This window comes from Rhea americana, unplaced genomic scaffold, assembly GCF_003343005.1.
Source record: "Rhea americana isolate MKP2758 unplaced genomic scaffold, rheAme1 scaffold_128, whole genome shotgun sequence".
NCBI classification, from domain to species: domain Eukaryota; kingdom Metazoa; phylum Chordata; class Aves; order Rheiformes; family Rheidae; genus Rhea; species Rhea americana.
The window spans coordinates 276301-301371 of NW_028185350.1; the positions used below are offsets into that span (position 1 = coordinate 276301).

Consider the following 25071-nt stretch of genomic DNA (forward strand, 5'->3'; position numbering starts at 1 on the left):
AGAGAGAAAAAGAAAGAAAGAAAAGAAAAAAAAAACAAACAAACTGCTGCAATAGTGGTGGTGTTGGCTGGCCCGTGCCGCGCGGCGGGTTCTGCAGCCGGGGTCCGGCGCGGGCGCGCGGCCCAGCGGCTTCTCCCTTTCCCCTCGCCAGTCACGTCCGAGCAGATCGAGCACCTGCACCGGCGGTTCAGGCAGCTCAGCCGCGACCAGCTGACGATCCGGTAAGGCGAGGGCGATGCGGGCGCCCCCGGAGCCACCTTCACCCGCCGCTTCCCCGTCGGAGTGGACGGGCCTGGGGTTGGCTCGGCCGGGGGGGCTGGGGGGGGTCGCTGGGCGCCCGTCAGCCGCCCGCTGCCTCTGCTTCCTTTGCAGCAAGGAGAACTTCGACAGCATCCCCGACCTGGAGTTCAACCCCATTCGGGCGAAAATTGTGCACGCCTTTTTCGACAAGCGGTAAGGACCGCGCTGCCACCGCCGCCGTCCCGTCCAGCCCTGGGGAATATTAATAATAATTAATAATAAAAAAAATTATGAGCCCTGCTCGGCGCGGCGGTGGAAGGCGCCGGGGCGCTTCRCGGTGCTCTCTGCAGCTCCGGCCACCCCCAGGCCGAGGGGACGGGCCGCAGCCGGCACGTCACCGGTGCCCGTCCCGGCAGGAACCTGCGGCAGGACTCGGAGGGGCTGGCGGACGAGATCAACTTCGAGGACTTCCTGACCGTCATGTCCTATTTCCGACCCGTCGGGAGCGGCGTGGCCGAGGAGCAGCTGCATCGCCTGCGCCAGGACAAGCTCCGATGTGAGGCCAGCCGGGGCGCGGGCCGTGCCGCGAAGCCCCCGCTGCCGCCGCCGGCCCGGGCCTCACGCCGCCACTCTCCTCCCCTAGTTCTCTTCCACATGTACGACGCGGACCGCGACGGGAAGATCACGCTGCAGGAGTACCGAAACGTAATGCCGCGCCATGCCGCGTTGCGCCGCGCCGTGCCGCGCCGTCGCGCCGTGCCGTGCCATGACGGCCCCCCGCTGCCCCGCAGGTGGTGGAGGAGCTGCTCTCCGGCAACCCGCACCTGGAGAAGGAGGCGGCGAGGTCCATCGCCGACGGGGCCATGATGGAGGCGGCCAGCATCTGCGTGGGACAGATGGTGGGCGCCCTTTCGGCGGGCTCGCGCGGCACGCGGGCGCTGCACGCGCGTATGAATATATAGGGTGTGGGGCTGGCGGGTGCCACCCAGGCCTTAGGGCTCCTCGGGGCGGTGACTCCCCGCGCTGACGCTGGCTCGCTGCACGCAGGGCCCGGACCAGGTGTACGAGGGCATCACCTTCGACGACTTCCTTAAGGTTGGTGGCGGCGGGCGCCGGCGGGCGGCCGCCTCCCGCCCCGCTGCCCCCGCCTCTGCCCGCCTCCGCCTTGCAGATGTGGCAGGGCATCGACATCGAGACCAAGATGCACGTGCGCTTCCTCAACCTGGAGCCCATCGCCCACTGCTACTGAGCCCGGAGGAGGAGGAGGAGGAGGAGGAAGGCGCCTCGGCGGCAGCTCGGTGCCGCGCGTTGTGCAGCTGCCTGCGACGCTGCCTTCTGCTCGCGAGAGGCGTAAGCGGCTCCCCGCCACTTTTAGCTGTAATAAAAGGCATTTCTCTTTTTACTTTTCGCTGAGAGCTATTCCAGCCCCGGCTGCCCGCCGGGAAAAGCCGAGCCCAGGGGCTGCAGCCGCCGTCGTCCCCCCCACCCTGGTCCCGGCCCGGCTGGGACGCGGGTTCCCGGCGGCTCCTGCAGCTAACAGCTCGCTGCTGCCATCGCTACCTGCAGAGCCCCGGGCGCTGCTGGCGCCAAGGCAGGCTGAGCCGGGGCGGGGGGGTGGTGGTGGTGCTATTTTTAGAAAAACTGGGAAGATGTTTGTTTTATTGTAGCAAAAAAAAAATAGCCTTCCCAGGCCTGGCAACATRCAAGCTTGAAGGGAAAAATATCTTTCCCTCCCCCCGCCAAAAGCAGCCTGCAGCACCCCGGGCGAGCGGCAAGAACCCATCGCCCCACACCCATCGCCCCGGCGCCTCCCCTGGGAAAGCGCCCCGGGCGCAGGCAGGAGCCTTGCACAGCGGAGCGGCCCCCGCGGCCCCGCACCCTCGGGCTGCCCAGCAGCCGCTTCAGCCGGCCCTGAGCCCTTCCCGGCTTGCAGCGCCCCGGTTGTACCCGTCAGCATGGTGGGGCCGGACCCTTCCTCCTCCTCCTCCTCCTCCTCCCTCCCGTGCCTTGGCGGCTCCCCGCAGCCCGCCTTTCCCCACCGCGTCCTTCTCTAGCGCTCGCTGCCCTCGTCCTCGCAGCGACGACAGCGGGTCTGCAGCCAGCAAGGGCTGCACGCGCCCTGCAACGCAAGGCGGAAGAGGGGAGTCCGGCTAAACAGCAGCAAGGAGAGTGGCGTTCTTACCCCTTCACTGTCCCCGGCTGCTTTTCGAGGCTGCGAGGGGAGCGGGGCCCGGAGGGGCACGGGCACGGGCACGGGCACGGCGCGGGGCAGCCTGGGCCAGCGGCCGACACGGGAGCTGCTCCCGGCTCCTGCCTCCCGCCGCCGGGCCCGGGCCCCCCAGCAGAGTGGTTGCACAGGCTTTGCATCCTGCTTCTGCCTCTCCGGGGGAAAGGAGGATTAAAAACAAAACAAACAAGAGAGACAGAGGGAGGGAGAAAGAAAAGAGGAGGAGGAGGATTATACCAACCAGACGAAAGGGAGAGCAGAGCGGGCCGGACCGGGGATGATAAGCGAGACGCTAGCCCCGAACGGCGGGACGGTGATAAGCCCASGGAGCCGCGGCCCCGGGCTCTCCCCAAGGACTGCGTCAAACCCKGCTCTGCAGAGACGTTGCCTCCAGGTGGGAAAGCGTGAGCCTCCCCCGCCAAAGCAGCGAGCCAGGGCAGGGTCAAAACAGCGAAACCCGGCGCGATGGAGCAGCCGCGAGGCCGCGAAGCACAGAAAAACCTGGCAAAGCCCAGGGAAATTTGGCAACGGTACCGGTCTCACCCCAGCAAAATCCTGCACCGCAAGCAGCAAAGTGAGTTTTGAGCAGCTTTTCCTTTCCTGGCGGAGCAGCATCTGCGTCACCTCCGTATCAGAGGCCCTGTGCCACCAGCAGAAGGGGCGACAGCGACTGGCAGATTAGAAGGTCTGGCCTTCAGCACTGAACCTGAGCCACAGGTATCTTCCAGGGAGCCACATCCTGCACAGAGGCAGAAAGTCCCTGGTCCTGGCCAGAACACTGCAAAAAAGCAGGACTCACTCTAGAACAGGGATTTCCCCCTAGTTTCTACTGCTTAGGCTGTCACTCCCTCCAGACAGCACTGGAGCTGCCTAGGTCCTACCTTCGCCCTTTGCTTCAAGGCTGTTTTGCCACCCATCACTGTCCCACCAGCGAGAGCCAGAGCTCTGCAGCCTGGAAGAGGCTGGAGGCCGCCRGCCGGTGCCAGCCGCCCGCTTTGATCTTCCGTTCTCCGTGCACAACATAGGGAATGCCTTTCAAGCCCAACGCTCCTTCTCACCCGGACAACGCACCCTCCTTCTCGCTAAGGATCACTGCTAGCAAGAACAAAAACAAACTGAAGTTCTTGAGGTTCCTCAGCCCAAGTTATTACTTCTTCCTCTACTGTGATTTTTGTAGCTGCCTGCAAATACCCAGCCTAGCTCATGACATGGCACACAGCACCGGCTTGGGGCCCATGCGCCTTCAGCCTGACCTCTGCCTGGTCAGTGACACTGGTCCAACACATCCCAACTGCAGCTCCTGAAGCCGGACAACCCTTTCTTTGGAAACCATGAACTCTGCCATCTGGCTGATGCTAATACCCTTCCAGAAGGCCTCCCAACACATAGCAAAGAGGCCAACCTCCGCCTTGTTCAACGATATTCGCTGCCTCTGGGATACAACAGGAGTCAGTTGATAAGGGAGTCCACCTCTGTGACGACCTACTGAGTACCTGTAGCAGCAGGATGCCCCAGATAGGTACCACCTTTGAATTTCCTATCTCTGATGAGATGGTGACTCCAYTCAAGAACTTTTGAAGTTATTTGGAGCCAGGCTCCATTTGTGTCAATGAGAAGATGCAGAGAGTCACTGCTGCATTTGGCACACGCCAGCATCCATTTCAGTACAACAGAAATGACACCTAGTGAAGCAGGACAAGACAAAATCGCTTTTCAGAAACAAAAATTAAATTCCCATCATGGATACTCTCCAACAACCTAAGTGTCCTCATTTGCATTTTGAATCCACGCTAAATATATCCACAACTTTCTACTGTGCTATAACCTTCCCACGTGAATTCCAGCGATAGGAGACACGGACTAATGGGCTCATCCTCCAGCCGCCCAGCGAGCGGGAACTGCAGGCAGGCAGCGATCCAACAGAGCAGTCGCTGCAAGGACAGACAAGTCCCTTCTCCACTGAAGCTAACAGAAATTCCCCCCTAACCACATGGGTTGATGCTTGGCCCCCAGTGAATCGACGACTAGTAGGTCTTCTCTGCTTCARGTAGCAAATCCTCCTCAGCAGACACCTCTGCATATGCACATGCTGCAAAGCATCGGCTTTCCAGCAGCTCGGTGCCACTGCAGCCTGTTAGGGAACAGTAAAAGCAGACACATCTTCACCACAAGCAGCGGAGAAAGAGAAGGGACATGTAGAGGTGAACTTCAGGACACCGGCGCAAGGCAGCCGGATCTGCACTCGCAGCAGGGAGGTGACGAAAGAACAAAGCAGCTCTGAGACAACCGGCCAAGCGGCAACAAGCCAAGGGTCCGCTAAGCGGGGCAGGGCAGCAGGTCACCGAGCACCGATGGGGAGATAACAGYGGAGGAGGAAGCTGTGCTCAGCCACATCAAAAGACTCAGGGCTAGACCAACCCCCAAACTTACTCGTGATAAAGAGACTATTCTTTATTTGACAGGTTTCATCTAAGCTCCTGAAGCATGTCACGTATCCATGACACCTCTCGCTCCACCAGGAACAAGGGAAGGGAGCTGGCTTCCCAGAATAGCAGAGGGGAGGAAAAAAAAGACCAAAGACTTCTYGAAAAAATAAAATTTATTGGTCAGATTGGATGACTTTCCCCTCTGCATTTCTTACATCAGCCCATTAGGAAGAAAAAGTAACCGTTTAAAACTAAACACGTGCACAAAATTTGGTGCAGGGGTCATGGGAAACCACCACAAGCCAAATACAATAAAAGAATCGTGAACTGCTTCCCTTTCCAGGCAGAAGCAAGCCGAGACGGGGTCCCCAGGGACTGCCTCCGCGCGCTGGCCCCAGGGACTCCCGCCTGACGCAGTCCAGCCGGTTCCTCTCTCAGCCGCTGGTTTTCGGCCCAGCTCCCCGAACACCGACTCCTACGGCTCTAACCGAGCGTGCTTTTAAACCGATTYCATCAAGCCACTGAAAAGCTGTTACAACTTATTTCAGCTTGGTTTATACTGCTTTGGATTGCACCAGTAAGTTTACAAGTGCAAATCACAACCATGAAAACAGTTTTAAAACAGTAAAACACACCCCTGTGGGACGTCAGCACTTCTTCAGCCAAACTGGTCCTACCTATGTCAGTGCAACTTCCACGGTCAAGACGCAGCTTTAGTCCTCAGTGTCCCCACAAGAAGCACACTGCACCCTTCAGCCTGAACATTTCTCCAGGCGCTAGTGCAAACGCCAGGCGGAGGGATCCCTCTGCTTCATTAAGCCAACACGATCAGTTCCCAGCACTGAAGTCAGAACGGTCCCAGAAACCCAAGTTAAAGCCATCTCATGAAGCCTTCAGATTCAGTGAAAGGCTCTGATAAAGGGTCCGACCCAACACAGAAGGTAYCTCACAACTAGCCAGGGACGTAACGGCCTTTTGCTTCAGTGCACAATCCACCCTAAAAGACTTGAGGATGAAAAGCCACAAATACGCACATACATATACCATTAGAGAACATTTAATCTAGAATTTTAGAGATTTTTTTAAAAAATAATTTATTAAAAACTTTTTGAAGCGTGGCCTGCTGAGTTCCCCAGCATCCAGCCCGGACAAGGCCAGCCTTCGCCCCCCTCCCCCCCCCACGAGCAGGGAAGCCTTTTGGGCAGTTTTGCCCATTTCTAGCCACGCTCAGATACACTTAAAGAAAAATCAGCAGCTTATTTTAAGGAAAGAAATTTCAAACATGTGACACACCAAGATACTTCTTCCAAGTCCCTGCAGGGGTTTTTTTTGTTTGTTTGTTTGTTTTCCTCCCCTCAGGGCAGGCAGGCGTCCGAAGGGCACGAACTCCTCGACGTGCTCCCAGCCTCCCCGATCGCAGCCGTTTGCCGCTCGGGGCTCTTGCTGCCTGACCCAAGCACGTCCTCTGCCAAGATGGGATCGGCAGYGCTTTTCCCACAGGCAGCGGGAACGACCGGTTTTGTTTACACGGAGGTACGCTGTTCCCCTTCGTTCTGCAGCCCCCCCGCTCCGCAACAGGGGACATTTGAATGTTTGCACAGCTACATATTTCAGTTTTATTTAGTCTTTTGGGGACAGCCATACTCCCTCTCTGTTCTTGTTCACGCCCCAAGTTTTCAGCAAAAGCGCAGCCCACGAAATGCGCCTGCAGCCAGCGCGATCTCTCTGGCGCCTGTCCCTCGCGAATCTCCTTTGCCCCCTCCGGCCACGTGCTTGGCAGAGAGCTGGACCACAGAGGCCAACTAGAAGTGAGTTACCTAAATGTTATCGTAGGGAACCGCAAGGCTGATGTTGTAGTTATAACCGGTCACTTCATCGTAGGAAGAGCGGCAAATAGGAAGGACGCTTTCTACAGCCAACTGCTCCGCTGAGAACTCGTAGGCGTAGATGATTCCTCGATGCCTGGGCAAAACACAAATCGATATTATTTTCCCCTCGATTATTTATTTCAACAGGAGAAACCAACAAAGTCAGTAAAATAACTGTGAATGATTCACTTTAGCAATGTGGAGACATTACTGTCACCCACCGAAACATTCCTGATCTATTCAGGAATGGCGAAGACGAGTATATTGTAGCTTGATAGTTCAATTAGAAGCACTAACAGTCATCTGAGATGCAAATAGCAAAGTCTGGAGTATAAATACCAGCAGTTTTCCTTTAGGAAAAGCTATCATTACTAATGTTTAAAGCAAGGAAAGAACTGCATTCCTTGTCTTGCTTCAGTGGCATTTATACTCATCTGCTGTGAAAGAAATGCATTCCCCTGCGCTCAGAAGTAAATAGAGAGCCAACTCATCAGTGGTTTTGCAAGGCTTACCTTTATATTGTTTCTACATGCTATATCTCTCTGTTACTACTCTGGAGCATGACTCAGGTGTTTCGTGTGCCATTTTTAAATATATATTAAGTTGACCTTTGCAATGCCCAAAACCTTACCCTTCAGGGCTGGCTTACTCACTTGCGGTGCGCGGTTAGGTCATCGTCCATGATGCTGGCGCCTCGRGGGGTTTTCTCATCAGGGATATTTGCAGTGATGAGGCTATGAGAATTAAACCATAAATAGCGAACTGGATGTCTGGGAAAAAAAAAAATCACAGCACTGGGTAAAAGATGCCACTTGCAACAGGCTCTGAAAAAAAATAAGTGTAATAAAGGAATTATGCTGCATTAGACAATAATTCATTTAATTCAGCACTCTGTCTATGGCTAGAGTCTCAGAAATTTTACCTTTGGCTCCTCTCTCATATCTGAAATAGATAAACACAGTTTTTATCACCATCTAGTGGACTATTACCAGAACACACATGGAAGCCAGAGAATATTTCAGACACTTGGCAGCCTCGCGAGGCTGGTGAAAAACCCCAGAACCCTGGTCTTTACTGTCAAGTAGAAGTCTCTTATCTTCTCAGACTAAAAAGGTGCATCTCCATGATCCTAACATGTCTCCTACCACCTCCCTTGCTTCTGCTCTTCCTTTCCATACATGACAYTGGATTACAGGCACGGATAACAACTCTCACACGGTTTTTCTCTCTAAGAAAGCCTTTTCGACTACTCACTGGAGTGATCCTTTGATTCCTGCCCAGCTTAAACAAATATTTTAAATATTTGATCTAATAGCCTCACTTTTAGTACTTCTTCCTCTACCCCCAAAGCTCAGCAGATCTGCAGTGCTCACCCTCCTTGGCACGCTTTTTAGTGTTACTCCAGGAGCTAATCAATGCAATATTGTCCTTAATCCATCAGCTGCATCRTGATGCACTTTACAATTCACAGGGCCATAAGCAAAGGAGCTACCTGCTATTAATCAGTGACAAYTCCAGCTTTAACTCCTGAGGCTGTAAATACCTCATCTACCTCCTCTTTGGCAAACATTTCTAAAATGGACAGATAAATCCTGATTTTTTTTTCTTTTATTAAAAATAAGGTATCACTCAGGCTTACTAAGGGCTAAATCCTCRAGATCTTCATTCAGACAAGGATAACTCCTTGGAAATTTCTCCTTGGTCAGGAAATCATAATTTGGCTGTAGCAACTTAGTCTTCTGTCAGTTTTAGGCTCCTAAGCTCTGCTTGTGCTTTCAGTATGAACCGTTATTGCGGTGTCAGCATCCCTGAGTTTAAACACCCATCTGGCTTYGCTCGCTGCTGCTGATGTTCCTCCTGTGTGCTGCATCCAATAAATACCCTTGCAGTAAGACCCCGAAAGCAACCAAAATTACCTGGCGTGCATTTCCCAGAGTTTGGTGCCCATCCGCTGATCCCACACACAGACCAAGCCCTCCTCTCCGCCGCTCACGACCTTCCAGTCATCCATCTGCACTGCAGACACTCCCAAGCGGTGGCCGTAGAGGGAGCACAGGGATTCGCTTTGGCGGAGATCGTACACCCTGACCCTAAACGAAAGAGAGTTAAGAACAGGGATGAAAGGAGCTGCGGCCGTGCAGCCTGCGGAGCCGGAGAGCACAAGTACTCCCTGGGTTAGGGAAACTGGCCTAGAATAGCTCTGCTGCTCTCCTGGGATAGCAGAAGTCCCATATTCCCACCCAGCAGTTTAATCTGATGGCTGAACACAGATGCTTAATACTCTTTTCCCACTTGAGACACTCAGTGTATTTCCACCGAGACAAAAGAGCCAGTGATCCACCCAGTCTTCTCCAGGGAAAAAAAACAACACAGACACAGCAACAATTTGAAATACCGCACGCTGTTTGAAATACTGAAACACCGCAGAGGCGAGGAGCTCATTTCAGCGTTGCCTGCTCGCTCAGATCCTTGCCTAACCCCGACTCGCGCAGTCGCGGCTCCCGACGCTTCGGCGTGCCGTCGGCATTTTCACTCCTACACCTGCCATCGGTTCTACGATCTCTTGACGGACACTTCACCCATCATGTAGGATCTTGCTGTCYCTTTGCAAGTCCCAGGTGATAGGAATACTAAGTGAAATGTCCAGAAAACTCCTCTGTCCCTGCCACGCAAGCTGCTACAGAGAGTCAGAGAGAACTACGCACTGGCACGCTGATAAAACATCCTTCCCCTCAGTACGTGAGCCCTGCCCATTACGGTCTAGGGATAATATTAATTACAAAGATCAAAGGAAGGACTAAATGCRCGGCAATTCAAAAGAAGAACCAAGGGAACCATAGGTTTATACATAATCAGCATATACATAACAACATATACATAATCAGTTAATMAGCAACACCGAAACAGAGTTATCCACAAGCACCCAGCACCGCTTCTGAAAAGATTTCAGTAATGGAACCGGTGACTTCAGGCTCCTTTTAGACACATCTGATTTTCAGAAATCATTGATCACCCAGAATATACASAAAGAGAAAATTAGCACGAAAGATTTCTTCCCTTTTCTACCAGGCATTCCTTTCTCTGTATAACTAATACAACCATGGAGAAGGAGAGCAAAGTTTCTACCAGACTGCAGTTTTAACTTCTAKTTTATCTATATATTTATAAAAGTTCTGATCTCTCTGGTAATCGCAAGAAGTATCATTCCAAGAAGAGTAACTGAGTTATGGGTTTTCTTTTTCCTTATTTATAGCAACAGACAGCAGAAACTYGTGGGTCTGTGAAGGAAAAGAGGTTACCTGACACCAAATCAGTTACTTCACTTAAGTAYAGAGCTCTTAATAGATTTATAGTCGTAGATCTCTATGAGAAAGCTAATGTAAAGTTTTAAATCCAGTGCATAACATAAAGGAGGATGGGTTTTGATCCTTGTACGTCAAGATTAAGAGATAAAGCAAAGTACATGAGAGAATAAAAAAAATATATAGTGAGTGAAAGCAGTAGTAAAGAGGAAATACTGATCTCAGAGTTGAAAAGAAGCCAGAGAGAGCTGCCCCCAGCTGATGGCTATTAAAAAAAAAAGAAAAAGAAAAGAAAGAAAGAAAGAAAGAAAGAAAGAAACCATTAGGTACACATTAACCCCCAAAACGCCCAAAACATACTTGTTCCAACGCATTAACTGTATTTCATTCAATACCCTGCTATGATCCTAATAGCACTGCAAAGTCTTTCCGCTTCCTTTCTCGAATAAAGATTGCATCACACAATTTTACAATAAGACATTTCAGCAACTGAAATAAAAGGCAGCAGAACAGTCCAAAACTCCAGCAGAGCAACATCCGACATGCTGAAAAACATGCTGGAACAGAGAGCGGAGCGCGCTTTGCGTGGCTCCCCGGTAACCCCTCAGAAAACCTCATCAGGACTGTTGCTGACGGGGAAAAGAACCTCTTGCTTCCTCCAACTCCAGCTGGGAGAAGCTCTGGCTAYGCATTAGAGCTGCGCTTTGGGTAGGGATGGGGTATTTGGACGGGTTCGCGTTCGGCGCTCTCCCTGTCTTGCTGCGTGTGCTCTGTACGACAATCAAAGCTTCTTCTGCTTGGGAAGCACAGCTGGAAGCGAAGACCTGCTTGTGTCCTGCTTATCTCATTAGCAAGGGCCCAGGTTTCAGGCAGGTGTCCATTCTGGCACACCCTTGGAAAAATCAGAGCACACTTGAGTTGTTCAGATGTGCTTTTTAAAAAAGAAAAAAAAAGAAAAGAAAAAAGGAGCATTTTGCAAATCTAATGCGATGCTCTAATGCAGACCTGGCATGGCCCAGCCTCAACAGCTGGGCTCAGTGGGAGCACATCAGCTTCATCCCAGTTCAAGGGAACCCTAAGGAAGATTTCCTTGTGACCAGACTTCGACTCTCGTGTTAGACTACTCTAGAAGCTTACAGGAAGGCAGAAGACACTTTTTCCATCCACGCTTTCCAGCAATGGTATACGCTGAACTTGCCTCGTATCATGCAGTGCATCAGCATATGTTCCCTGTTTTGGCTCTCTTACAAGTGTGAAGCACAGGTAAGTAATGAAATATATTGCCAATGTTTCAGGAGTATTTTTGGTTTGAAACCACAGATTTTACAAATCTTAACAAAACCACTTCACTTCAAATGGGGCAGTTTGTTTCGCTTTTCAAAAACATGGCATTGAATAAAAGCACAGCACCTATCGGCAAGRTTTTGAAAATGCTTCATTTAATTCCAACAATATGTTTTCCCACTGGCCATCAGCAGCTTGAATTCACATGGCAAAGGTCCCCATTTAGAGTATTTGCTCCACACCAGAGCTACTGCGGTTCAAGTCACTCCTCCCCTGTGGATGCCCAGCGCCTATCAACACCCTTAGTGCAGCAGCACCTGAGGAGCCGACCTCTGAGCTACACCTGGTCTTGTCTCCCAGATCCCACACTTATCTGCTCAAGTACTGATTCCCACCTTCCTGTGATTTTAGTGAGAGACAGCCCCTGAACTCAGTCAACTCTTGAGCTGAAAAGCTGATGGGAAAGGGCACAGACATTTATTCTAGTATGAAAGGAGTAAATTTCATCTCACTTAAGGGATATCAACTTAATGTTCTCTTCCATCATTAGGCAAGGGAGTTTTACTGGGGYGTTTCAGAAAATCTGTTTTCTGTGATTATGGGAAAAAAACCTCCCAAAGATTCAGTTGCGTGTATTCACGCAATTGATATTTGCATGATATTTCCTTTTAGCTTCTTTGCTGAGGAAAGCGTGAGGTTTGCTTGCAGCGCCTATGCTCCAAGAAGGGAAAAAAAAAAAAAAAAAGCTGTTTGACAAAATAATCATTTTTGCAAGCTGCTGCACTGGCGGGACAGAGGTCTGGGATTTGGCAAAGGAAGGTATCCGCCTTACAAGCTGATACCCACCACCACACCAGACCACCACCTGCAGCCCGATGCCCAGTGCAGGGAGGAGGATRGAAGGAACAGGGAGCCATTAGAGGCTGGCTCCTCGCCATTCCACATCTCCTTTGGTGCACTGGATCAGACGCTGCAAATAACTAGCCAAAAAGAGAAAACCTAAAAATTGGACTCAAAGGGTCTTTTTAAGCACTTTAATCCTTCTGCACTGACTGTTCCCAGCGCGTCCATTCCTGGCACCAGATATCGTGCAGGGAAAATCCTACTCCCCAAGCCAAGGAGCTAAAGAGAAAGCTGCTAATCAGCTAAATAGAAGCTGGAATCTGTTCATATGAAAGTCTCTCTTTTTTTTGTCACCTGAGGGACATCACAGTGTTCCGAAATACACTCTTGACATCATTTGGCAGACGGACCCATCTCATCCTACATGATTCATCCCTTAGGTTATTTTTTTAATATCAGAAAGTGAGCTTTTAAATGCCAAACTAATTTTGCGGGTGGTGGTGGGGAAGTGGAAGACATTCCAAGTGGTCTCGCTGGGCCGTACACCAACTGCGTCCACCAAATGGCTTAAAAGGAAAGTCTTCCCATGGAGCTCTCTGAAACAAAGCAAACTGGCAGCCACATCCAACTATTACCTAATATTTTGTTCCTGAAGTTCACGCAGGCTGCGTTTGAAACATTAGAGGAGAAACAAATTCTAGCAGGTCCAGATGTAGGACAGCAGGACAGGAAGTAAGCTAATTTGAGATGGGTTACTGCTCTTGATAGTACCCACCTTCTGTCCTTATTGCCTGTAACGAGCATGTTTGGAGGACTGTCCTGGAGATTGACACACGTAAAGTCACCCAATGAGTTGCCCAGCTTCTTTAGACACTGGCTTGTTTCCAGATTGTAAAGAAGAATCTAGCAGAAAGAGAACAAACACCAGGTAAATTTAGCATGGGCRCAAGAGTTAGATGTACGAAGCAGAGCCGAGTTATTATCGTGACCGAGACGGCTTGCAGGCCTTGTTTCTCAGTATTCTACTATGGAACCAAGATATCCCTACTGAGATAGCAATATCATAGGCTCAGAAATACGAAAATACAATGGCACAGGGGAATCCTGCAAGAACAAGGGCTGCAAAGCTCTCGGCAACCAGTATCAGACAGGCACAGGTCTCGGGCAGCCAAAGCAAGCCATACAGATTTTATTGAGATCAATTCTTCAGGGTTTACAGGGAAAAGCAAATCGCTTTATTAACTGTAACATTTGAAATAATAGTAAAAGTAAACAGAATCAACATTTGGAAAGTTCAGACACCTGGGCTGTGCAAGGAGGATTCAATAAAACACAGCAAAAAAGATGAGAGCAGAACTGAACCCCGACTCAGCGCTGCCAGGCGCCGCGCAAAGGTTCTGTGACAACACGCTAAGAGGCGCATCACACCTGAAATCACCGTTCTTTTTAGGGAAAGGAATAAAAACACCGATTTCAAGCAACACTGAAGATCTTTACACTAAATGCTAGAAGAAAGATGCAAGTTATTTCCCTCCTGCTCACCCTYCTCTCCTTTGAGTGGCAATGCCGTCCGGCCTTTTGCTTTCTAGCTGTGCAATTTTAATAAGCATCAGAAAGGCTGAATTAGGAGAGCAGGAGCAGATGGTTTTTGTGATGGGTGCCTYTAGGCAACAAAAGTTTAAACCTTTAATCCCTTAAAAATCCCTAGAAATACTGCAAGAAAGTGCAGAGACTCTGCAGGTTTCCTCCACCTGCCATTTCTCCCAGCTAAAAGGCAACATGGTTTTATTCAGGCATTTCATCAACTATCTAACCACAGTTAGTACATTCATACCCACTTTCCTCAGTTGCTTGTAATATTCATAACTCTCCTAAYGGGTTCCCTTTCCGGGTCTTGCCTTTTTGACGTTATCTGTGCTGCCTTGCATTATACTGCTGTTCAAGTTCCGTGCCTCAAAGAGCAATTTTTAGAGTGTGATTTTTCATCCCTAAGATCAAAGTAGTTTCTCCTAAGCTCTGTAAAGCAAGAGAGACTCTACCTTTGTACACTTAGGACATAAAATAGCTAAAAACTAAATAACTAAATAAATAAATAARATCTGAAMTTCTATACCTATAAAGAAGTAACTACAAATGGATTCAAAATTTTAGYTGTAAAGACYAATACGCAGCCTTTTCTGAAATAAAGCATGGCTTCCAACAGCTCTCTAACAGAAACTGGAGATGATGATATTTTAGCAAAGGTACTTCTCAGAGCCTTTAGCGCACAGGAAACTAAGGCCTGGGCCTCACAACCAGACCTTTCTCTTGAAAGTTTTGAGCAAAAGATAAAGTCACTAAACTCTGCTGAACTCAGCTCGTGAATGATAAAATGGTTGGGTCAACAGCAATGGATGCCAACTCCCAATTTGAGATTTTCAACCAGCCCTTCCCAGCAGAGCATTAAAACTCTGGAGAAGAGAGAGGGCCTAACGCTGTGTCGGGAGAGTCCTCTGGGGCTAATATTTTATAAGGAGCATCCATAAACTATTAATTTATCTAATGATCAAAGCTCTCGTCTATCCTATAAACATAGGATATGTACTCAAAAACTCAGTCATGACCATGAAAGACTATCATGAAAAATTGCTTCTACATAGCACTTAAAGATTCCCCCTTTTAAATCTGAGCAAATACTACATATTTGCTTGTTTGCAACCTTAGACCTGGAGCAATTCTTACAAGTAGGTAGCACCAGCTCAAAAATGATTCGTTTCTCCTTTGTATCTGTAAGAAAGAGAACCTGTAAAAAAATACAGATTCAGGTCCATAAAACTCAAAGAAAAAATTTTTTTCCTTTTTATCACTCTCTTACCCCCTCCACTTCCTTCTCTTTTAACATCAGTCTCCACACTAAGGTTTTTCTTCTAGTTTTTTATGGTGCTGCTGTGTATTTCTAGCCAATCATTTGGGAGGAAGGTGCTGTTTGYACTTTTTAGTATTCAGGTTTTACCTACCTTTGAATTCAACTTCTATTTTGAGCAATTTTATGGTCTGAAAATGAATTTCAAAACCTCATTCTGACAAACTGATAAGYGAAGAAACAAAAGAAACTCCGACAGAACGCATTTTTAGGTTTGAATAATAATTTCTTGAAGACAGTTTTTAAAAGCATGCTCATGACAACTTTGAAGCTGCTAGAGTGCTTCTGATGAGCTCTTCTGTAATATCCCATGGCAACAAGGATTTTCTTTATAAAGGCCAAGGAGAAAGCATGAAAATACCTGGTCAGGAGGGACTTGAAATAAGGGCCTGTATGTTAAAGGGCAGATAAAGCATAAGATCTTTAGGAGGTTTATAATCCTATAATGCACCCTGCAAAGGGATTACCCTTTTAAAGACATTTATAATCCTATAATGGACACCCAAGACCAGTGACCTAATAGGTGCAGAACCGAAGGTAAGTGAACCCAGAGCACTTGGGTGTGAAATAAAGTACCCTGGGATAACACACTAACGAGCATCCCTTCCCCCAGTGGAAATCCGGGGGCACCGGGGAGGAAAAGCATTAAATACTCCGGGCAGACATATCACGATCTAACGCACAAAATAAAGTGTTACCTACTAATGTTGTTCAAATGAAAAAGTCTAAGTTGTTGGATAGGAGCCAAGCAATCTCCCAGAATGCTTAATAATTCAACAAGCCAGAAATAGTCAGAGTACCTTTACCATTATGTTTAGTTAAAGACCGCAGAGATTAGAAAACACATTATCCATCTCAGAGGCGATTTTTTCCATGTTACAAGTCCCTTAACGACCTTTACTATCCCTCCCTCGCTCTCTCTCTCTCTTTTAATAAGGCTGAGCAAATGGGACTTCATTTTATCCGATTGCCACAGACTAGCGATATTAATTATTCATGCTCGTACTCTCCCTTTTGTTAAGGTAGTGCATTAGACTAATTTCCTTCTTCACTGCAGGAATTGGGCAAGTCTCAACTTGTGGCCACCGTTCTCAGACAGAGTAAGGAGAGGGAGAAAGGAAAACTTGCTATACTTTAGAAAGCTTCACATCAGCTGGTACCAGGAATGCTTCTAAAATGCTATCCCAGAACTCAAGAAAGAGGTTCAAATGAATGGATAAAGCATTAGAGTTTCTGGAGCCAGAGTAGCTAAGCTGTGAGMTTTGCTGGATCTTACAGCTAAGTGAGGTCAAGCATGGTCTATGCGCTTTGGCTGAGACTCTTCCAAGGACCTGAAGGAAATGCTGTTGATGGAACTCTTCCATGCACRTCCAAAGCCCCAGCAGGTGTTCAGGGATACTGCGTTGTCGGAGATGTCTTTTTTGGATGGARCATTAAAAGAACAAATCCCCAGGCACTTGTTATCAAAGAGCCTGTGGTGCTTTCCACAAGAGCAGGGGTGTTCAACCCACTGTCCTGGCTGCAAGCCGGCAGAGACAACTGCTTTGTGAAATAAGTAGTTTCCCTCTGCAACTACATTTTTGCTTCTTAAGATACCACAACTTACTGCTAGTAAAAGAAAGTAAAATAAAAAACAAAAAAACCCAAAATAACTCTATCTTTCAGAATTGGGTGAGGCAGTCTTCACACATAGTATATGCAATTCTTATTTAGATGAAACAGAGTATCATAAAGATTAGCAAAAATATAGTTAAATCATGCTTTCAAAACCTACATTCTTCTCCTTACTGAATAACACACAGGATACCTTCAAAAACCACTTTCCCAGAAAGAATCATCTAGTATAGGGGGGTCTGTCATTTTACAGATAGGTAAGCAGAGGATCGAGATAGAAAAAAGAAAAAAAAACCCAACTTGCCCAAAGATGCAGAGGAACAAACAGCAAGACTGGGATCAGGATTTGCATTTTATTTACAAATGATGTTACTCTCCCTTTCCTTCTGCCCATCCCTTTGCCAAAGAGAGAAAACACTGCCTGAATACACACCAATACTGCCAACAAAAGAAGGGGTCATGAAATTGCAAGCCCACCATGAACAAAAAGGGAGCTGGGCTTTAACCAGGTCAAAACCATCCAATTCCAACCGCACCTACAAAAGCGATAAGGCTATTTCATGTGCGTTTGCAGCAGAAGTCATCAAACTAAGTACAACATATGGTACACACTGCTACAAGTTTAAATTTTATTTCTAAAGGGATGTGGAAAAATATTTTCAAAGTTTACTAGCCTCAGGGGCACAGTTTCCCTGTACAAATGTATTGAATTGCCTACTGTAAATATGGCACATAATACTGGAACAAAAAAAAATTTTTTTGACTATTAACAAATGCAAGGTCAGCATATTGATACTTGTACACAGAGATAAGTGTTCTGGCTCCATAAATTTAAGGATGAGCTAAGATTTAAAAAGAGCAGACAAGGGAGACTGGACAGACAATCAGAGAGCAAGAAAAAAAAAAAAAAGAGTAAATCATACACAAAACGGCCAGTAAAGAAAAAAAGCAGTTAATATACATGAATAATGGATGTTTGATTTAAAAGCAGTTTACTCCAATATGATGTAATTTTTGACAATCAGCCAGAGAGACTATTTTGCAAGTTCTTGCCAGATACAAGTCTTTGTGCGAAGCTGGTAACACAACCGCTTCTCTGAGCATGTGGAAAATTGACTTTCATGCCATCCTAAAGGTGACTTTATACTGGCAAACAAGAACTTCATTTCACGTACGCTGAGCCGCACTAAGCGACCTTAAGCACGCTTAAAAACCTACTCGGAGAACTGCAAAAATATCAAGAGTGCCTAAACAGCCTGCTGCAAATCTGGCAGTTCAAAAGCCAGCCATACACCCAACCTATTCCTCCAGAAACCTGCCATAAAAGTTATATACAAAGCTAACGGCAAGCATCGTTAGCTTTTCCTTTTAAGTTTGCATTCGACCGGAGTCAAAAAGGAAGACTCCAAGCTGGTACAAGAAGCAGAGCCAAGCACTGCGCAGGCAGGCAAGCTCGCAAGCTCCGGCGGCGCAGCTTTGCCAACGCACCTGCAACCCCTGCTGTTCCAGCACTGGACACGTCCTGAGCCCCAACTGCCAACAGCCCGGACGGTGCCAAGCACGACRGTTTTGTGATGTGGACAGATGTCTGCTAGGACCTGGAAGGAGGTCACTGGACTCATTTAACTCGTGGCTGAAGACTGATGTAAGAGTTCAGGTATCCAGAGATGAAAGGATACGATGTTTGCTCGCTGACCCATGCACTTGCTAAAAAACAAATCCCAGCCCCAAAACACACTTTCCCCTCAGCTAAGGACAGGGCAGGTTAAAAAGAAGGCAAGTTGGTTGTTAAAAGACAGAATGAATTCTCAAGTTTTGCRGAAAATCACCTTGAATATTCATGGCACATCCTAGCTGCTACATTTTTAAAACCTGAGATACTTGCCTAAGTAGTTGTGCCAGTTTTGGACTATGCACATCAATGCACAAAGAAAAAAATGCAAWATGTCATTAACATTAGCCAATGCATAAGGCGCATTTCTTTTTTTTTTTTAACTTGCAAAAATGATATAGGGTAATTACAAATAAGGAAAAATCAAGAAGGTAGATTCTCTTATTTTTCAGAAAGATAAAGATTAATTGTTATACTGCACAAAAACAGGTGTAAGGAAAACTCCAAATCTTTCTGAAAAAGAACGCATTTCTTGCAACATCTGACTTACAAAAAGTTACACAGTTCAGATCCACAGAAAGAGTTCCTTCTCTCCTACACTGGAACCAATAGTAAACACTTTGTAAAGAAAAAGCTACGTAAAATACCTTCCACCTTCAAAGATCTGCTAACCCTCTACAGTTCTACAGCCCCCAGAATGGAAACATTTGGGCAAATCCCCCATATTCAGATTCAGTCACCAGAAAGACATGCCTTCCTACTGGTATGAAAACAGGAGTTCATAAAGACCAATTTATTACTGATACRTAGCCAGTGAAAATTAGACCATTTTACAAGGTTCATGGTGGTTAATAGTATTGATAAACRTATCTTTTTTAATTGAAAAAGACAAAAAATGTAAGTCTTCAGAACTCCATAGCAACTGAGACATGACACCAGAAGAGACAGTACYGGCTAACTGGTACTGAAAGGAATGGATTTTGGTTAAAATAAGGTGCAAGAAAGGTGTGAGGGTTACATAATACATCTGTGACCTAAAAACATCATCCAACAACTCTAAAGGATCAGATTCACTTTAAAGGATTATTTTAAAATAAGTTTTTTTTTTCCAATTAAAATCAGTTCATAACATGTATTTCAAGTGGCTAATTCTACTGATACACTTGTGTTAGCAACTAGGCAAAGAACCTTGCAGAAATGTTAAATGCAGTAGTCAAAAAACAAGGCAGCACTGACGAGGGGGAGACAAGTATGTCGAACATCATTCAGCCGGTACAAACCAACCATGAGCTCAAAACAGACAAAAGAGGGACAGCATAACAAAAAATCCCCAAGGCGCCTGCTCTGAATGTATCTACCCTTCCGTTTCTAAGTCTCTCTARGATGGAATATCTAAAACCATCACTGTTTTCCTTCTACTTCTTTCTTCTCCATCCTCCTCTTTGGAAACAATGCCTTTGTTTGTGCATAAAGGAGCAAAAAATAAAGACACATTCTGAAATGCGCCTTATAATCATACTATCTGAGTCACAGATCCTGCATGCAACACAAGTTACATGAATTAAAATAAAATTCTCTTCCATGACTACTATGAGAAATTTCTTTGGTGGAAAAAACAAAATCCTCCCATGTTGATTAGCTTCTATCATCACTAACTGTTGAGCATATTAAGTAGTTTATCCCCTGACGTGATGAGGACCACAGCCAGCTCTCATTTAAATTTGTGGCTGCCTGTAGAGTTGCATCAGAAAATAATTTCACATATAATGCTCATAAACAAAATTCAAGCACGTGAACACCAATGACTGATACTGCTGGAGAGTCTCAATCATTGGTCCCCAAGCTGCATGAGAYGGGTTGGCTGTTACCTACTAGACGTTGTCCTCCAAGGCACGTCCACTGGATGTCACGAGCATCACTCGCGGTTGAAAGAAAAAGCTGTAATGAGGGTTTTGCCTGKGGTTTGTTATCTGATCTATATTATTACTTACATACAACCCAAGGTGGGACACGGGGCTGGGTATTTCAAGAGTACAGTATTTAAGGAAAACAGTACATTCCACATTGAGTTAATACTGCTGAAATAACCCTTGCTAAAGAAATTCCTGTTCCATGAGCTAGAAGAAATACAGCTTTTATCCTAGAACAACCCAGCCACCGGCAAACAGAAAGGGGCTGGGATTCTCTGCGTTTCTTCGATCCAAAGCTCCCCTAAAGACAGATTGTCAACTTGTGACCAGCATAATCAACCAATGCRGAGTCCCTTCACGCCTGTGCGAGAATAATTATCATAATAGACATTAGTAATTAATTTCCGGCGTGATGTCAGCCGGTGCGGCAATGCCAAGCAAGCGTCCTTGTCAAACACGCCGCAGCCGTCTGGGCTGCTTCAGTCACATCTCCCTGATTAGGATGCGCGCTGATGCACTGCTTAATACAATCTGCCGTCAAACACCAAATACTTCAGAGCTAAATTAGGAAATACGTCCKGCTTTGCAGAGCGATGCTCGGGGGTCTAGGCAGATTTCTCTACTCCTTTACGAGGCACAAAAGCGATCGTTGCTGTAATGCTCCTGAATGAGGCAATTTTACCTTCTAACCTCCCACCTCTGTGGGGAAAAAGAATTGGATTAGGACAGCAAAGGAATTAATAAAGACAGCGTGGCCTCACAGCATCTCTCGCCCCCAGAGGTATTCACGGTGGCCTCGGCATCTCCCTAGTGAACGTGAATTTTAAGGGGAAATTAGATGCAGCTGGACAGATTTATTCCTAACGCAGGGTTAGCCCTAAATAAAGCTTTCCCGTTGCCAGAGAATACAGCATCTTTACACTACAGATGCCAGCTCCTTCCACGGGGTTGCTCCCTCTCTGCTTCCTCCTGCTTCGTGCTGCGCTCTCCTTTCCACCTTCCTGACAGCCTGAAGTATAATCACAAACAACAGAACGAAATCAGGGAACAGAAAAATTAGGCATGATACGGGAGAGGACTGGAAACTCTTCTCGGGGCCACCGGGAACTCCTCCCTGGCTCTACCGCCCRCGTACAGCGCGGCCGCGCTGTGCCTGCGAGGCAGGGCTGCCGGGATTTTCCGAGCCCGCGTACCGTACCGGGGGGTCCGCGGCCCAGGCCCGGCCCCACCGCGGAAAATCAGGCAACTCGCTCTTAGCCACCCTCTTTCCAAAGCACCCCGCAGACCCGGTGGGGGATCACGGACTGAATCGCTGCACTTAAGAGCTACTTGCTTAGTCCCAAAGACTTCGGGGAAGCGGCTGTTGGCTGCATAAATCGCCTACAGCCGCAGGCTGACCACTCCTGCTTAAACAGGTTTTTTCCAGCTTTCATTTCTGTGCTGGCCAGGTGCAAAGTACGTAAGTTTACAGGTACAAATTTTATATGATTATATGCAATTTATTTGCTGAAATTCAACTCTGTAACTAAAGAATCAAATGTCAATTCACGCAAACTATTGAGTCAGTTTGCAAACTCTTGGAAATAGAGTCTAAAAACAAAACAAAACACAAACAGATGAGACGGTGAATTTTTACTGACCAAAAAAAAAAGTTGAAATTAGGCAATAAATATTTACATTACTAATCCAGACTAATCCCATATTCGATGCTTATTCCTAGCCCTTGCTTTCACTTGAATGCTATGCTCCAGACTCTGGAGAATCCAAATAAAAGCTTAGTCCTTCAAGAGCTTTACAGTAATAATCCCCAGACAGAGTACCATGATCCCAGATAGGATTCTATGCCCCAAAGACATTCAATTATTTATGTTACTATTTGAGACTGCAATCTCAAGCAAATATCTCCTGCAACCAGAAGAGCTGCACTAGAAGCATGCCTCAGCCATGAGTCTTAACAGAATGGCAAAACCAGTCTGGTTTTCTATAYTGAAAATCTCTATACTGAGAAATGCTGATAAAAGAAGCAGAGTGTTAGAGAGGGCTTCAAAACCACGATCACTCTGCAGCTTCCTTTAACATAACAGTCATACCATTCTCACTGAGCGGAAAGTAACTTGGTTCAAATACCCAAGTGAAAAAAGAAGTCCYGAGCACTGCACGAACAGAACTGACAGGTTGCTCAGGACGCCCTCCTCAGATAGTATTTTAGGTTTGGTGGTTTTGGAGAGGGAACAAGGAGGTGTCRAGATGAGTTCTCCCTCGACCACTGCTGCAGCACAGAGCTGAATCAGCTGGGTCTCACTAAGAAAAAGAGCATACTCTACATCTACCATGAACCCAGTCGGCCAAACAATGAGCCCTCACTTCAGSTCACTGGAAGAGAATTGATATAAACATCAGATTACTGCATTAAAAAGGAATATTCCTTTTACTGTCAAGAAAAAAAAATGGGAGAGAAGACAGACAGGGAAGAAAATGATTACTAGCACGAAGTCTTTTCCCTCGGTTAATTGTGAAGGTATATAAATCTTAGAAATAAGTAAAAATTAAATACCTGGTTGGGCTCATTCAATAACCAGCCAAAGCTTTTGACACCAAAGGCTGCCTCATTAGCAGACACATCGAGACATGTGACAGGCTGACCATAAACAGAATGGAGAACTTTGCCAGGATCTTCTGATTTCAGGAGATAAACCACGTCTTCTGCAGCTGCTACTGCCACCAGACTCCCCGTAACATCTGGAACCAGATTAAGGAAGTTGACCTAAAAGAGTAGACTTTTCATGGTTATTACAGCCAAAAATTCTTTTATATCATCATATGCCAAACGGAACAAACCGGGTACCAGCTATCTTGAATCATCCCCCTTACAAACTAAATTTATACAAAGATTGAATATCAACTTTAGCTCTCCATATCTGCAAGTTCAGCTCCCATGATGGAACCAAGCTCTTGGTCTTTAGAATGAGCCCATTTAGGAAACGAAACAGAGTAAGTTACAAAAATAAACCCTCAATGTCACATCAAGGGAAGACTAAATGGACTCATTTTTATAGAAAAAGGTAAAAGACAGAGTTTAACAGGGGACAAGCAAGAGGCTGCCATAAGGCTAACGCACACAAAACAAATACTATGGTTAGAAAGTGAATACAGTGCCCTGGAAAGGGATAGCACACTTGGGCAACTAATGAGGAATAGCTGATGCACAGAAAATTTACACTCTAGCTTACCCCAAAATAACTTGTTCATTTACATATATCCTGACCCCTTTTTCCTCCCCCAAAAAAGTCAGGCCATGACTCCAGGACACGTTGAATTTCAGCTCCTGGATCCTGGATCACAAAAATATTACTAGGCAAGAATGATACGGCCTACTCTTCTCATTTCAGTAAATGGTTAAGACACTGTCTAATAGTCTCACTATGGGAAGGGCTGAAAACCCCTTAACAGCACGCCTGGTTTCTAATGCAGCTTTAGAAGAAACAGCAGCATCTTGGGTGTTTCTTTCATGTGCTGTGATCTACATTTCACAGTAAGCAAGATGCAAGAATAAAATAGATCTAACTACAATGGGGGAGCATGTTGTTAACATTTTTAGTGGGAAATGTGTTAAAATTGCTTGGGGATTTTGGTTATTTTTACGTTTTGCAAAATTGAGTTAGCTTTCAAAGAAGGGATGCATCAGGAATGGTTTAGATCACAACTTCTTACCCACTAGCTGTACAAGTCAGTGCCCCGTCATGGGAGAGCAACAGTCTCAAAACTTCAGCGACAGAATGTGCAACTCACAGAAGCTGCACAACTAGTTACAGCTTCACAAGTTATCAGATGAGTTATTAGCTCATCTGCAATATCTTGACTCAGAATTAGTCAGATAACGCTGATTTGGAATGAAATCTTCTGTGTTAGCTCCAATTCTATGCAAGAATACTGATTTATAAAATGAACCAACTTGATGTTGACAAAAAAAAAAACCCTAAAAACTGCCAACCTCCTGCACCATATGGACTCCTATTCATTTTCACTTGTAGTGTAAGCCATTATTTCACCCTTGCTCTTCAGTGATGAAAGCCTAATCCATTAACCTGCTGCTAAATCACAGCCTCTAGCTGATAACGCTGTTGTCTAGTTCATGCAACACATCCGTAAGATTTTTATAAGATTCTCCCTTAACTACACCAAAATAATTAGCAGATCAGAAGCTCCTGGAATGAGGAATGTATGGAATGAAGTTGTGCATAGCCTGGAGACTCACCAGTTTCTGGATTTCAAACGTTTCCGTAGTTTGCCAGAATCCCTTGTCATTAGGGCTTTCCACTTTGACCTCGAAGCCAGATGCCGTCGCTACCGCTGCACCCTCCGAACCAAGAGCCAAAGCCTGAATCCTCTGATTGTGCTGGTAACGATGGATGGGCTCCCGTCCCACCATCAGACTCCAAACGCTAACAGTTCCTGTGTACGAAAGCACAAAGCAAATAGCTCGGCATTATCCCAGAATTTAACAAAACCTTAAAAATTTTTGAAAATGTAATCACGTAAGCGTTTTGTTTAAAAGGGTAAATACACAGAAAAGAGTCTAGGGCAGGAAACTAGAACTTTGAGAAAGTTTGGGAAACAGCAGGACATAATCGGGTCAGGGCAGAACTTTCCAAAATTATRGGTTCTGGCATTAGAGGCTCTGTTGCAATTCTTACTTTTTGACTTTCAGATAACGTTGGTATCTGCCTTGAGCAAGGCTGTCTGACTTCTCCTACTTTTCCACATTTGGGGAAGATTAGACTTTAAATGGATACTTAAGTTCTTGTTCTACTATATACTTGCCTTCACTTAGCCTCCCCCCCCC

At 46.6% G+C, this 25071-nt stretch overlaps 2 protein-coding genes across 2 annotated transcripts in view; one reads left to right on the forward strand and one right to left on the reverse strand.

Annotated features, from left to right (window-relative positions):
* Nucleotides 1–1642, forward strand: part of TESC (tescalcin) — a 4009-nt gene extending 2367 nt beyond the window's left edge. Inside the window, exons 2-8 of the mRNA XM_085326108.1 lie at nucleotides 3–221; nucleotides 373–453; nucleotides 657–796; nucleotides 884–945; nucleotides 1032–1139; nucleotides 1288–1335; nucleotides 1412–1642. Coding sequence (XP_085182234.1) covers nucleotides 3–221; nucleotides 373–453; nucleotides 657–796; nucleotides 884–945; nucleotides 1032–1139; nucleotides 1288–1335; nucleotides 1412–1489 — 736 coding nt within the window. The 3' untranslated portion in view covers nucleotides 1490–1642. The remainder of the gene's footprint in view (nucleotides 1–2; nucleotides 222–372; nucleotides 454–656; nucleotides 797–883; nucleotides 946–1031; nucleotides 1140–1287; nucleotides 1336–1411) is intronic.
* A 3406-nt stretch (nucleotides 1643–5048) lies between these two features.
* The window catches only part of FBXW8 (F-box and WD repeat domain containing 8), a 53148-nt gene continuing 33125 nt past the window's right edge, over nucleotides 5049–25071 (reverse strand). The window contains exons 6-11 of the mRNA XM_085326109.1: nucleotides 24484–24680; nucleotides 22783–22992; nucleotides 12966–13093; nucleotides 8678–8851; nucleotides 7415–7531; nucleotides 5049–6855 (exon numbers count right to left, since the gene is read on the reverse strand). Coding sequence (XP_085182235.1) covers nucleotides 6711–6855; nucleotides 7415–7531; nucleotides 8678–8851; nucleotides 12966–13093; nucleotides 22783–22992; nucleotides 24484–24680 — 971 coding nt within the window. The 3' untranslated portion in view covers nucleotides 5049–6710. The remainder of the gene's footprint in view (nucleotides 6856–7414; nucleotides 7532–8677; nucleotides 8852–12965; nucleotides 13094–22782; nucleotides 22993–24483; nucleotides 24681–25071) is intronic.